Consider the following 13,254-nt stretch of genomic DNA (forward strand, 5'->3'; position numbering starts at 1 on the left):
ATTATGTCCAGCCTATCAAAAACCAAATATTAGACCAGTGGTTCTCAAATTTTGGGGCCTTGGAATCCCTTTGAATTCTTAAAAACTGAGGCCCCAAAGATCTTCTGTTTATATGGACTTTATTTATCCGTATTTACTGTGTTAGAAATGAATACAAGTTTAAAACATGTATTAATGTACTTAAAAATTACAGAAACAAATATGTAGAGACAGAAAGTTGATTTATGATTGCCAAGGGATGGTAAGGGGTTGATGAACTGGGACTGTTGCTAATAGGTATGGAATTTCTTTTGGGGGTGATGGAAATGTTCTGGAATTAGACAGTGGTGATAGTTGCACAACATAGTGGATGTACTAAAAACCACTAAAATGTACACTTACAAATGGTAAGTTTTATGTTATGTGAATTATACCTCCATTAAAAAAATTGCCAAAAATTACAATAACAAACCCATTACATAGAACATAGAAAACATTTTAATTTTAAAAATGACTATTTTCCAAAGCAAAAAAATAGTAACAAGAGTGGCATTGTTTTACATTTTTACAAATCTAATGTCTGATTCAAGACAAAATACCAGGATTCTCATGTCTGCTTCTGTAGTCAGTCTGTTGTAATATCACACATCATATAACCTCTTGAAAACTCGGCAGTATACCCAAGGAAGAATGCAAGGGAAAAAGTCAAATGGCATCTCAGTTTTATTATAAAAATAATTTTGACCTTGGAGACCTCTGAAAGTGTCTCAGGGATCTCCAGAATTTCCAAGACCACACTTCGAGAACTATTAGATGATTAGCAGTTTGGTCTTCCCTGCGCTTTACACAGGGGCTCTTCATGTTTTCACATTTGTTGCCAGTTCCCAGATATTTGGTAAGTTACCTGCCAGAAATAGTGGGAAGAGCATAGGTCAGGGAGTCAGGGCTTCTGAGGTTGAAAAAATAGCTTATGTACGGGGCTTTGTTGCCAGGCCGCCTGGGGTAGAGATATTTAGCCTCTTTCTGCCTCCATTTCTTCAGCTCTTGAAAGGGAATAATGGTTGGATCTGCTTCCTAGGGATCTGCATCTGCCTGGTGGAAATTAGGATTGTTAAACAACTGATATTCAAAGAGAATAAGATAATTCCGTTCACAGTGTTCAGTTGTAGTGTGCTAGCCACTGTCTTAGGTGGTGGGGATACCATGGTGAACAAGAAGACAGATGTGATTCTTATTTTCCTGGAGTTAATTTTTTTCGTGGGGGAGATGGGTGTGGGACTGGGTGATGGTGACAGACAATAAACAAAGAATTATAAGGGAAGGGTATCAAGATCTGCATCTGCCTGGTGGAAATTAGGGTTGTTAAACACCTGATATTCCAAGAGAAAGAAACAGTAATTTTTAAAAAAAACTTCCAAACTAGATCCTTAAGTAGCAAAAGAGAGCAGAGGAAAGTTGAATACAAGAGCTTACGCCATAAAAATTGGAAAGCGACTAGTGGATGAAGCAGATAATTCTGTCCTTCAAGCCTGGGAAGATTAAATGAGGGTCATCTGGGACAGCAGGCATAGCAACAGTGATGAGGAAGAGAACGCGGGCTGGAAAAGAGAGAACCAGACTTGGGGGGCGAGGTGGAGAAGGAGTCCTCAGATAATAGAGCACCATGGGTGTCCAAGAAACCATGCCAGTCTCCCCCACGTGGACACCCTTTCCTTCATTTCATGTACAATTAATTATATAAGAGCCACGGGGGGTGGGGTGGACACTGCCCAGAGGAGCTCCCGGGGGTCCGGCCGAGCTGTACACAGGCCCTTTCCTAAAGGCACTGAGGTCACCTTTGGTGGCTGCTGTGCATGGGCAAGTTTGCTGTGCTCACTGGAATGATGAGGCTTGCTCTGCAGAGGTTGCCTTGAGAAGACAAAAAAGAATATTAACGTTTAAAACAAAACAAAATATTGTAATCTCTAGAGCAGGTATTCTCAAAATGGGGGCCCCTGGTCTCTATAAAGTTAAAACTATTTTCATAACAATACTAAGACGTTGTTTGCTTTTTCACTCTTATTCTCTCATGAGTGCAAAGGCTACATGATATGTAATAACAGATTGAATGCAGAACAAGCTGAACTAGTCTGTGGTGACAAAGTCAGAAAAGTGATTGCCTCTTGAGAGTTGGGGGCAGGAAGTGGCTGGGAAGGGCCCAGAGGGAATTTTCTGGGGTGATGGTAATGTCCTATATCTTGATAGTAGTTTGGGTTACACAGGCATATGAATTTGTCAAAACTCATGTGTGGAAGCATGGCATGATTTCCCAACTGTGTGATCCTCATATTGGCATTCCTTGTAAGATTTTGTTTCTAAGATATTTGAAAATCAAGGACATGTGAAAAATGCCCACGTTTTAACATCAGAAAGACCTGAGTTTAATCCTGATTTTGCTACATGCTATGTTTGTGACTTTGAACAAGTATAATAACAACAGTTAGCAGAGTTCCTGGTGCATCACAGGCACCTAATAAATGCTTGTAATATGACCAAGTGAAGTAATGTAATTTTTCTTAGCTCTAATTTTGTACTCAGGTTAACAGATCTCATTTTCATTTGCTCTACTAAGATTCATAGTGTTTCTGGGTGAATTTCATTTTGATGGCAAACTGAAGCAGAGAATTGGAAAAAAAAGTTTCTTTTTGCTTGGGTTTGCTCAGTTATTAAATACTAATGGGAAATAGGCAAGGGTGTAAGTTTGTGGGGAGGGGACACAGTGACCTCTGACATCTGTCCTTGTGACTCTCATCACCTACAAACATATCAACTGCCTTCTGTCTTGGTGACTTCATCTGAAAAATGGGAACAATGCTACTACTTTCCAATAGAATTGTAGTCACAATTAAATGAGGTAATTTTGAAGAGTACCAGACTTAAAATGGATGCTCAATAAATGTTAGTTGTCTCTTCCATTTTTCATCTCTCCCTACTGTTTTCCCTGAAATAGATAAACATGTATGACATGTTAACATGTAAACATATTAATATAGTCTTCCTACCTGAAGTCATCCTTAATGTTCTCTCATATAGCCTATGTTAATAATTGGTCTGGGCTTCCCTGGTGGCGCAGTGTTTAAGAATCCGCCTTGCCAATGCAGGGGACACGGGTTCGAGCCCTGGTCCGGGATGATCCCACATGCCGCGGAGCAACTAAGCCCGTGTGCCACAACTACTGACCCTGCGCTCTAGAGCCCGCAAGCCACAACTACTGAAGGCCCTGTGCCTAGAGCCCATGCTCCGCAACAAGAGAAGCCACCGCAATGAGAAGCCTGCACACCGCAACAAAGAGTAGCCCCCCCTCGCCACAACTAGAGAAAACCCATGCACAGCAACCAAGACCCAACACGGCCAAAAATAAATAAACAAAAATTTAGGAAAAAAAAATTGGTCTGTATTTGCTGTCTTTCCCCAGCACATACAGGTCCACATTCATGATAACACCAAGAATTGCACACTTTCATTGGCTAGACTTGAATTTTTTGGACCAAAAACTTTCTTGAAATCCATGAGCTGTAGCCTAAAAGGGAGTCTTCTGTTACTAGAGAACTGGTTCTGTCGGGATGGTTGTTTAGGGATTTGACCTCAGCTGTCTCCTGGACGACTGCATCAGCTTGTGCAGGTTGAGGCCTCTCTATTCTTGGGGCTGCTCAAGAGGCCTGGCCCTGTGTTCCCTTGACATGGCTCTCCCTGTTGTGCTCTGCAGTGGGAGCTTGGGGACTCACTATGTACATCAAATCATCACTTTGTACACTAAATATGTTACAATTTTTATTTGTCAATTATATTTTAATAAAGCGGTAAAACTTTTTTGAAAAATAAAATGAAGTTACTAAAAGTGTAGGTTTTGATAACCTAATAACGTATTCTGAAGGGAAGAAAAGAGAGCCAAAGTGAGGTTTCCCTGAGGAAGAAGAAATTCCACCTGCAGACTCTGCACCATCTCCTCCTGCCTGGAAGTTTCCAGATTGCTGGCCTGCCCTACAGATTTCAGACTTGCCTAGCCAGCCTCCACAGCTGCATAAACCAATTATTTGCAATAAATCTCTTTATGTATATATGTACGTATAACTCTTCATGGTTCTTTCTCTTGTAGAACCTGACTGACACAGCAAGTAACTTTATTTAACTGAACAAGTAAAGGCTAGGTGTTAACTCCCTCAAGTTTCACTCTTCACCTACTCCACATACAAACTAACCTATACCTTCACTCTATTTTCTTCTCTCTTAAAGTTTCCTGCTCCAACACCTACATAAAGCATCCTTGCCAATCTCTTCTGAGACCTTGCTCCATCGATTATCTCCTCTTTCCTGAATCTTCAGCCTCTACTCTAACTCGTGCTCACGTCTCCCATGTCTAGGGAAAAAAAAAAAAAAAAACCTCCTTCCTTACATTCCCCATAAATATTACTTACATATTTTCTGCCTTTCTAGAGCCAGACTTCTTGAAATATTCAATTCTTGCCGCTGTATTTCCTCACTTCCCATTCATTCCTTAACCAATTGCAGCCTGGCTCCAACTTTCAGGTTCCAGCCAAAACTTTCTTTGTCAAGATTATAAGTGACCTTCTGATTGCCAAAGCTAAAGAAACTGAAGTCTGTCCTTTTCTTGACTTCTCAGAGGCATTAACCACTCCTTGAAATTTCTGTCTTGCCTTTGAGTGCATCACTCCTCCTTCCCTTCACCTCCGAGACCACTCCATTCTCTATTTCTTTAACTGATTCTTCTTCTTCGGACCAACTGTCAAACTCTGGTGTTACCCAGTCCTCTCTGACTTCAGCCTTTTATCATTTTATATGCCTACAGTTTCCCTGGGTGACTTCTTCCACACCCAACACTTGAACTTCATTATCTATGTGCTGGTGACTCCTGAACCTAAGCCCTATATCAAACTCATATCAAAGCTTTATTCCCAAATATCCCTCTGCCCAATGTTGGATCCAGACATGTCCCCATTCCAGAATGTGCCACAGATACATCAAAACTCAATGGGGGGGCTTCCCTGGTGGCGCAGTGGTCGGGAGTCCGCCTGCCGATGCAGCGGATGCGGGTTCGTGCCCCAGTCCGGGAAGATCCCACATGCCGCGGAGCGGCTGGGCCCGTGAGCCATGGCCGCTGAGCCTGCGTGTCCAGAGCCTGTGTTCTGCAACAGGAGAGGCCACAACAGTGAGGGGCCCACGTACCGCAAAACAAACAAACAAACAAAAACCAAAAAAACGCAATGGGGGAACTTCCCTTGTGGTGCAGTGGTTAAGAATACGCCTGCCATTGCAGGGGACACAGGTTCAAGCCCTGGTCTGGGAAGATCCTACATGCTGCGGAGCAGCTAAGCCTGTGTGCCACAACTACTGAGCCTGCTCTCTAGAGCCCGTGTGCTACAACTACTGAGCCCGCGTGACACAACTGCTGAAGCCCGCATGCCTAGAGCCTGTGCTCCACAACAAGAGAAGCCACCGCAATGAGAAGCCTGCACACTGCAATGAAGAGTAGCCCCCGCTCGCTGCAACTAGAGAAAGCCCGCTCGCAGCAACAAAGACCCAATGCATCCAAAAATAAAAATAAATTTATAAGAAAAAAACAAAACCGCAGTGGGTCCAATGAACCTATCTACAAAACAGAAACAGACTCACTGACAGAGAACAGACTTGTGGTTGCCAAGGGGGAGGGGGCGGGGAGGGAAGGACTGGGAGTGTGGGGTTAGCAGATGCAAACTATTATATATAGGATGGATAAACAACAAGGTCCTACTGTATAGCACAGGGAATTATATTCAATATCCTGTGATAAACCATATGGAAAAGAATATAAAAAAAAGAATGTGTGTACCTGAGTCACTTTGCGGTACAGAAGAGATTGGCACAGCATTGTAAATCAACTATATTTCAAAACTCAATGGGTCCAAAAGCTAATTAATTTTTCTTTTGTATTCCCCGTCTCAGAGAGTAACAGTCTTCCCAGTTTCCCAAGCTACTAACATGGTAATTCTCCTAGATTCTCCTTCACTCACCCTCGTGCATTCAGTTATCAAGTTCTTCTGAGCCTATCTTCCACCTCAAATCTCTCAAATTCTTCCCTTTTCTCTTTTCCTCATATTACTGCCTTTGTATAGACATCATTTCTGATCTAGAACTAGTCTCTTAACTATTTTCGTATCTCATCCTGCTTTACCATTAGTCCATTTTCCCCACTTATACCAGGAAAATTATATATTCTTCTAAATCTTATCAATCCCCTGGGCAAAGTTTTCAGTGGCTCCCCGTAAATTATAAGATAAAGTTTAAATAGTTCAGTATGATATTCGCGGTTCCTGCCTTTCCGTGAGGCTTCATCTTTGGCCCAATTGTGATTTGCATTTTACCTGTACTGAACCACTTGTAGTTCTCATATCTTCATATTTCTGCATAAGCTGGGCCCAGTACTGTTCCCCTACACCACACACACACACACACACACACACACACACACACACACACACGTCTTCCCTGACCTCCCAGAGAAAGTTAGTCTTCTTTTTGGCTCCTTTAGCATCCTATGAAAAACACCTTTCTTATGGCACCAATAAAACAGTTTGACTAGAGGGAAAGAACCAGATCCTAGCAGGGGATAGTTGGTAAATGTGTGATTAGCTTAATTCAGCAATTTTAAAGCTTAAGTTTTTAAGTAAGGGGATATTTTCTTCAGTCATAATCTCCTGCCAAAACCTAATGTGTAGACTAGATAAGAGCCAGCAATCCCTTCCCTTAGTCCCCTTGTGCCATGCTGCCTCTGAGGTGCCAGTGCCTTAAGTGGGCATAGTGTGAAAACAGAGGCTTTCCTACAGTTGACCAGATATCTGATCTGTCAAAAGTCTGTCAGATTCAGCCATAAAAAGGATTGAAGTACTGATACATGCTATAACATGGATAAAACTTGAAAATATTATGTTAAATGGAAGAAGCTAGACATAAAAGGCCACATTGTTGTATAATTTGATCTGTATGAAATGTCCGGAATAGGCAAATCCATAGAGACAGAAAGTAGATGAGGGTTACCAGGGCCTGGGGGAGAGGAGAATGGAGAGTGACTACTTAATGGGGATGGGGTTTCTTTTGAGGTGGTAAAAGTATTCTGGGATTAGAGAGTGGTGATGGTTGCACAATTTGTGAATATACTAAAAACCTCTGAATGGCACACTCTAAAAGGGTGAATTTTATATTATGTGATTTATATCTCAATAAAAATATAATTACAGTGGCATAGTATTCCATTCCATGGAATTGAGAGAAATAAAGGAATTTTTATAAAAACAGACTAGGCATAAGTTTGTGTAATGTTAATATTTCTTTATAAAATTACATGTGCATAACTGTTATCTTTGTCTAATTGTGAAGAAATGTGACTGGGATTCTCTGGGATGTGTATAAACTTATTGGGAGCAGTGAGTAAGTTCCCCCACCCCCAATCACCACCACACACACACAAAAAACAAACAAAAAACTGTCAAAAATTTAGGACCGGGAGCTAGAGTCCTAAGAATTATTTCCAAAGCAACTTTGTATCCTTGCTCAATCTATCCAGTCACCCTAATGCTTCCCCTGGACTCTAACCAGCCCCTTCTCTTCATGGAAACCCATGATGGAAATCTCTACCCTCCTACCCCCCCACCTTGGGATGTCCTTGTTTTGAGGGTAATATTGGCAGAGTAGAAGCTGTTGAGGAGGTGGTGGCTTCCTGAGGAAAGAACTGCGGTCTGAGAGAGCTGAGCAAGGACACCAGGGCTTATGAGTAAAGGTGGGGAGCAACTAGGCTGGGGTAATAGGCAAAGCCCTTGGCAGGAACTTAGGCTAAATTTTGGGAGTCAGGTGGGTTCTGGGAAATAACAAAGGATGATGGCTCAGGCCACCCACGTACAGTGAGGGGGTTAAGGTCAGGAGAGTGAGGTGACAGCCTTTTGGTGGAGAGGCACTATCTCAAGGGGAAGACAAAGGGGAGAAAAGGGCTGGAGAGTGGAGCATCTGGGGTTTTCGCAATAAGCCACAACTAGGTCTTACCTTCAGCCTTAGAACTCCAGTTTGGGTAAACACTTGAAAAAAAGAATTGGTGCAGGCCAGAATCTTATCTCCTCTTAATAAATCATGAAGAAAAGCCCAGGATTCTTACACCTCTCTCCCTCATCCTCCCACTCTTCCCCAGATTGACGTCTGACGCATAGCCAGAAATGAGAGTCACACGTCCATACCCAGAGTCAAGAGGTGGATCCCAGCTACAGGCACCCATACACACGCTTTAGCCATGCCCTTTTATTATCTTTTTTATTGAGACAGGTGGATGGTGGTTAGTGGTGAGGGGTTCCCATACCGCCACTGCAGTGTTGCAGGACAACTCAGCAGTTCTCGTGTTTACTGGGGTAGACACCCCAGTGGAAGCCAATGGCATTGATAATGGATCGGCCAGATCGGCCACTGATGAATCGAAGCACAGTGTTGGGGTGCAAGGGGACAGCTTTGAAACTCTTGCCTCTGTCTTTCCCAAAAGTCAAGACGCGGGACTTGTCAGTCACAAAGACCAGCTTTCTCAGGTAGTTCTTGTACTTTCCCGACACCTGGACCACTGATTCCCCAGGGTACAGGGAGATCTCTTTCAGCTTTCCCAACTTGCCACCCACGTAATCGCTCCACACCTTGCCGTAGCACACCTGGAGACTAAGGGCAGGGGTGAGGAGGGAAGGAAGGGAGACACTGAGTAAGGTGATCAGAATTCAGGACCTCTTGGCCTACAGGCTGAGACCTTCAGACTAGTGACAGGGATGACAAACCCCCTGCCAGTCCCACAGAATGTGAGGGTTGGGTAAGCCCTTGGAGATCATACATGGAACTTCAACTCCTCATTTTGCTGACAAAAAGGCTCACAGAGGGAAAACAACTTGCCCAGAATCACCCAGACAGGGAATATCAGAGCTTGAATTTGAAGTCTACACTCCCACCAGGCCCCCACCCCCTACTTGAAACAAGAAAAGGGATTTTTCAAACATCTGAAAGGCTCCGATGAAGGAAGAGACTTGTCCATGCTGTGCTAGGATACAAATCCAGGATCAGAAGGATAAAGTTTTGGGAGAGCCATCAAGCAAAGATGGAGGATGCCAGAGGGGATTTAAACCTTGGTTGGGGGAAAAACTAGACAACTTCCAGGTCCCTCTGAGTTGATGGTATATGATTTACCCAAGATCACAAGTGTGGGTGTGTTAGGGGTTTCGACAGCACAGGTCTCAAATCCAAGTCCTCTAATAATTTTTCCATATCCTGTTATCCCTGTGACTTGATTGAAACAGATGTGATCCAAAGTGACTGAGAAATTCACAATTTAGTAAGATCCTAGAAGGTCCCCAAACCACCGAAACGCAAAGAATCTTACCCTATGATGTAGTAGCTGTTAACTCGGACACGGATGGCAGTGATGGGGCCATCCAGCTGGTTTCCAGAATGGGAGAATCGCCTTCCTCCATGGCCTCCATACTCTCCACTGAAAGAGGAGGAGTTGGCCTGAACTGGAGGGAAAGGAGGAGTTGGGGGGAGAAATCCCCTGAGAGCTCAGTTTCTCCCCACCACCCTTATTCCCCCCACAACTCAGTTCCCACCACCCCAAGTCAGCCACTGACAGCCTTGGCCACCAGCAGTACAGGAAGCTGCTTCCCCTGACTCTAGTGCTGGGCTCCTGGTTTCTCACTTACGCTCACTGGCAGAGGCTGATGCACAAAGAAGGGCAAGAAAAGCAACGGTCAACATCCTGGGGCTGGAGTGGGAAGAAAGGAGAAAGTGAACGTTTACCCTTATCCCCCCAGATGTCATTTACCCAGGCGCCCCTGATCTCCAGTTGAGGCTCGGGTTTCTTGGTCCTTCAACTCAGACCTCATCCACCCAGTCTTGGTCTTAGAAAGAACTGTCCACACTCTCTAGTCCTGTTTGTCACAAATACTATCTTATGTGTCCTCAATCCCTCTGCCTCTCTCCGGTCTGGCTACAGCCGATCCTTCTCTTCCCTCCCAAGCCAGAAGGTCAGTCCTGACCTTCTAACTGGATTAAGCTTTGTCAAGCCCTGTTCCCTCCTGGCACAAAGCAGGAAAGGAGCTTTCTAAAGAAGAAGTGGAGGACATCTCCAAATCCTAGAGATGGTTGAGCTTATCAAACCAGGAGTCAGAGCAAAACCTAACTGAAGTAGGCCTGTGGTAGACTGGCCCAGTCTGTGGGACATCTGGGGCATAGTTTAAATTCCTAGTTTCATCCTAGTCTCAAATCAGAAGGAAAGGAGCATTTTAGAGGTGGGTCTCTGGGTCACTTGGGGAGTGAAGGTGGTGATAGAAGAAACAGCCAACAGCACTGTCCAAGCAGTTCTGGTGCAGGTGGGATAGACTGAGAAGTTGGAGAAGAAATCGGAACCAGCTTAAGATAGGAGATCCCAGGCACCTGGTCTATTTGTCATACCTCCTTCTCCACTAACACAAATCTGGCCGTAGGTGTATCCCAGGTGTCCCCAGTCCTTCAGCTGAGATCCAGATATCCTTACACCTAAGACTAGCTCACAACCAGATGCCCCGGTTAGCTGACACGCAGGTCTTCCCAGCCATTCAATCCAGGAAGCCTCTTCTTCAGCTCAGCGTGAATCCCCTCTAATTCAAATCCAGGCATCCCTGTTACCCCTCAGCCCACACCTCTGTCACCCCTCACCTGGCACTTTCAAGTGCAAAGTAACCCCCTGGAAACTTCCAGGTCTTTTATACCTCGTCCAAGCCCTCCCCCTGCTCTTCATTGCGTGAACCTCACCTCCTGAGCAAACATGATCAAACTCTTAGGGTCAGTTGTCAGGCAGGGTCTGGTGGCAGGGTGGGGTCAACTCTGGACCAAAGCCCAGATCTCAGGAGAGGCAGAATAAACTTGAGAAAAGATCACCAACCGAAGGGCCAGCTGCTTTGGGCGGGCAAACTTCCTAATCACCTCTGGGTGTGGTCCAAGGTTCTCCTTCCCCTATTTTGTTTCTTCTGGTGCCCTCACCTGCAATCTGCCATCTTTCAGGATAAACATTGTCCTCTGCAGGTATTTGAAATATAGATTCTCCTGGAAAGGGATTACACTCCCAACACCTTATACTTAGGAATGCCTACTATTTGCCAGACACTTTTTTTCTCTCCCCTTATATTTTATTTGAAAAAATCCAATTGTACAGTGAACATCCCTATGCCCACCATGTAGATTCTATCTTAATATTTTGCTGTACTTTCTATTTTTTCCATTCATCCATCCTCGATCTGTCAGACTCTTCACAAACTTTTTCTCTCTGAGAACGGTGACTTGAGGCCACAGGACACCTGGAGATCCCCCTCCCTGGAACAGGTAGAGTCAGTGCAGCAGGCAAGTGGGAAGCTGAGGAAGTAAAAGCAGACAGGTCCTCCTCTGGGGACAGTTCTGGGCCCTCAGGACTCCTGGGCGCCATAGCTGAATCTTCCTGGGGCTGTAGCCCACACAGGGCAACGGCTCCCTCCCCCTGAAACTTCCCCAGGGTTGGTGTCATCGATTTCTTCTCTTTGCCAGCCCTTCTCTTCTGGGGCCCCTCTAGGACTGGCCCTCTGACCCACTGTGTCAGCAGGGCAGAAAGACAAAGCCCAAGGAGGGGCTGGAACCCTTAGCCTTGGTTAGTAATGATCAGGAGCGTGGCATTCGGAGTACCCCACCCCCTTATAGGCTCACCATCTGGGACTGAGGACTCGTCCCAGGAAACACAGGGAGCCCCACCCTGATGAGCCGGAAGTAGGGTGGAGCTCCTGGCAGGGAGATTCCGGGAGCTAGGAGGGCAGCCAAGGATGCCGTTTGTGATCTCCCCTCTCCAACCTTCTGCATGTCCAAAACGAGCACATCCTGGTGACAACTTTTACTTCATTCCAGCCATTTTGTTCTCTTATGGCTTTTGTCCTTTCTTGTGCTTGCCTTTCTTCCCTGATTCTCTCTCCTTCCTTTAATGTCTTGATCTTTCCCTGACATCTCTTGCCCTGAGCTTTTCCCTTTATATTCTCTCTTTCTTGGTGCCTCTTCTCTTCTTTGTCTCTTCATCTCTCCCAAGCTCTCTCTCTGACTCCTCCCCCTCTCTCCTCTCTCATTATCACGCGTCTCTTCTTCTTTAATAGGAGCACATCACAGAGTCTGTGACCAAACACAGGGAATCAAAGATGGCAGCTCAGGGAGGCCTGAGGTGAACACCTTGGGAAAACACCCTCACATTTCCATGACTGACACATCTGGGACCCTCAGAATAGAGGCTCCTACACTTGTCATAGGTTCAGTTTCATGCCGAGATCCAGAGTCTCCTCCATGCCTGCAGACTGGTCCCTGGCTTCCGGGCAAAAGTTCCTGAGTCCCCTTTCCAGAGTGACAGAGATACGCTTCCTCCAGTGGGAGGGGTCTCAGGGTTCATCCTCTGTCGTCCTGGAGACAAGGAAGGCCACTGTGTAGCTAATGCTGGTACATCTTAGAGTTTGCGCTGGTGCTGTGCCTGAGGATCCAAAAGGAAGAAGGTGAAGGCCCTGGGACACCAGGCCCCCCTCTGCTTCTACCTCATTAGCTCCTATTTAAACTAGTTCACATTTAACCCATGTGCCAGCTGGGTGCCTACCTGCCCCAGTCCCTATAAGCAGTGGAAGCTACCCCTGCTCCAGTGCTACAGGCAGGGAAAGTCCAAAGCCTTCCCAAGCTTTCTGCTATCACAGGCAACTTACACTCACTGACTCCTCTGCCCCTTTAGCAAAGCGACTAACTCAGCACATGTTTATGGAGCATCTCTATGTTGGAGGCACCACCCCAGATGCTGGAGAGATAGTAAGGAAGAAGAGAGTCAAATCCCACCCTCAGGAGCTTTCACTCTAGCAGGGGGAGTCATCAAATGAATGTTACTACATGATATGTGCTATGAAGAAATCATCAAAGCAGAGCGAGAACGTGAAGAGGGACGGAGAGGCTGCTGCTCTGGCTTAAAGGGTCCTCTGCTCAGGTAACATTTGCAAAGAGACCTGATTGAAGTGATGGAGAGAAATACAGATATTTGGGTGAGGAGTGGGCCGGGCAGAGGGAAAAATAAGTACCAGAGCCCTGAGCAGGAAGCACGTGGGATGAATTCAGAAACAGCAAGGAGGGCAGGGTGGCTGGTGGTAAGTGAGGGAAGCCAGCGGGAGGCAAGGTTTGGGCAGCAGCCAGCGGGCGGAGGGCGCAGGGCCT

General features: G+C 45.5%; 1 protein-coding gene across 1 annotated transcript; it reads right to left on the reverse strand.

Annotated features, from left to right (window-relative positions):
* Positions 1 to 8,334: 8,334 nt before the first annotated feature.
* Positions 8,335 to 9,795, reverse strand: ZG16 (zymogen granule protein 16). Its single transcript, XM_029219348.1, has 3 exons — positions 9,726 to 9,795; positions 9,410 to 9,542; positions 8,335 to 8,700 (listed from the first exon to the last, which is right to left on the reverse strand). Exons 1-3 carry the CDS (start codon positions 9,778 to 9,780, stop codon positions 8,382 to 8,384), a joined length of 507 nt encoding a protein of 168 aa, XP_029075181.1. The 5' UTR covers positions 9,781 to 9,795; the 3' UTR covers positions 8,335 to 8,381.
* Positions 9,796 to 13,254: the final 3,459 nt, after the last annotated feature.

This window comes from Monodon monoceros, unplaced genomic scaffold (genome assembly GCF_005190385.1).
Source record: "Monodon monoceros isolate NGI ecotype Baffin Bay Population unplaced genomic scaffold, NGI_Narwhal_1 Super_Scaffold_13, whole genome shotgun sequence".
Taxonomy (NCBI): Eukaryota; Metazoa; Chordata; class Mammalia; order Artiodactyla; family Monodontidae; genus Monodon; species Monodon monoceros.

Bases quoted from the DNA above. Each gene is read 5' to 3' on its own strand.
- ZG16 (XM_029219348.1), bottom strand. From the start codon at position 9,780: ATGTTGACCGTTGCTTTTCTTGCCCTTCTTTGTGCATCAGCCTCTGCC. The intron at 9,543-9,725 runs GTAAGTGAGAAA...CTTTCCCTCCAG, and splicing joins ATCAGCCTCTGCCAGTGAGC to TTCAGGCCAACTCCTCCTCT. The intron at 8,701-9,409 runs GTAAGATTCTTT...CCCTGCCCTTAG, and splicing joins AACAGCTACTACATCATAGG to TCTCCAGGTGTGCTACGGCA.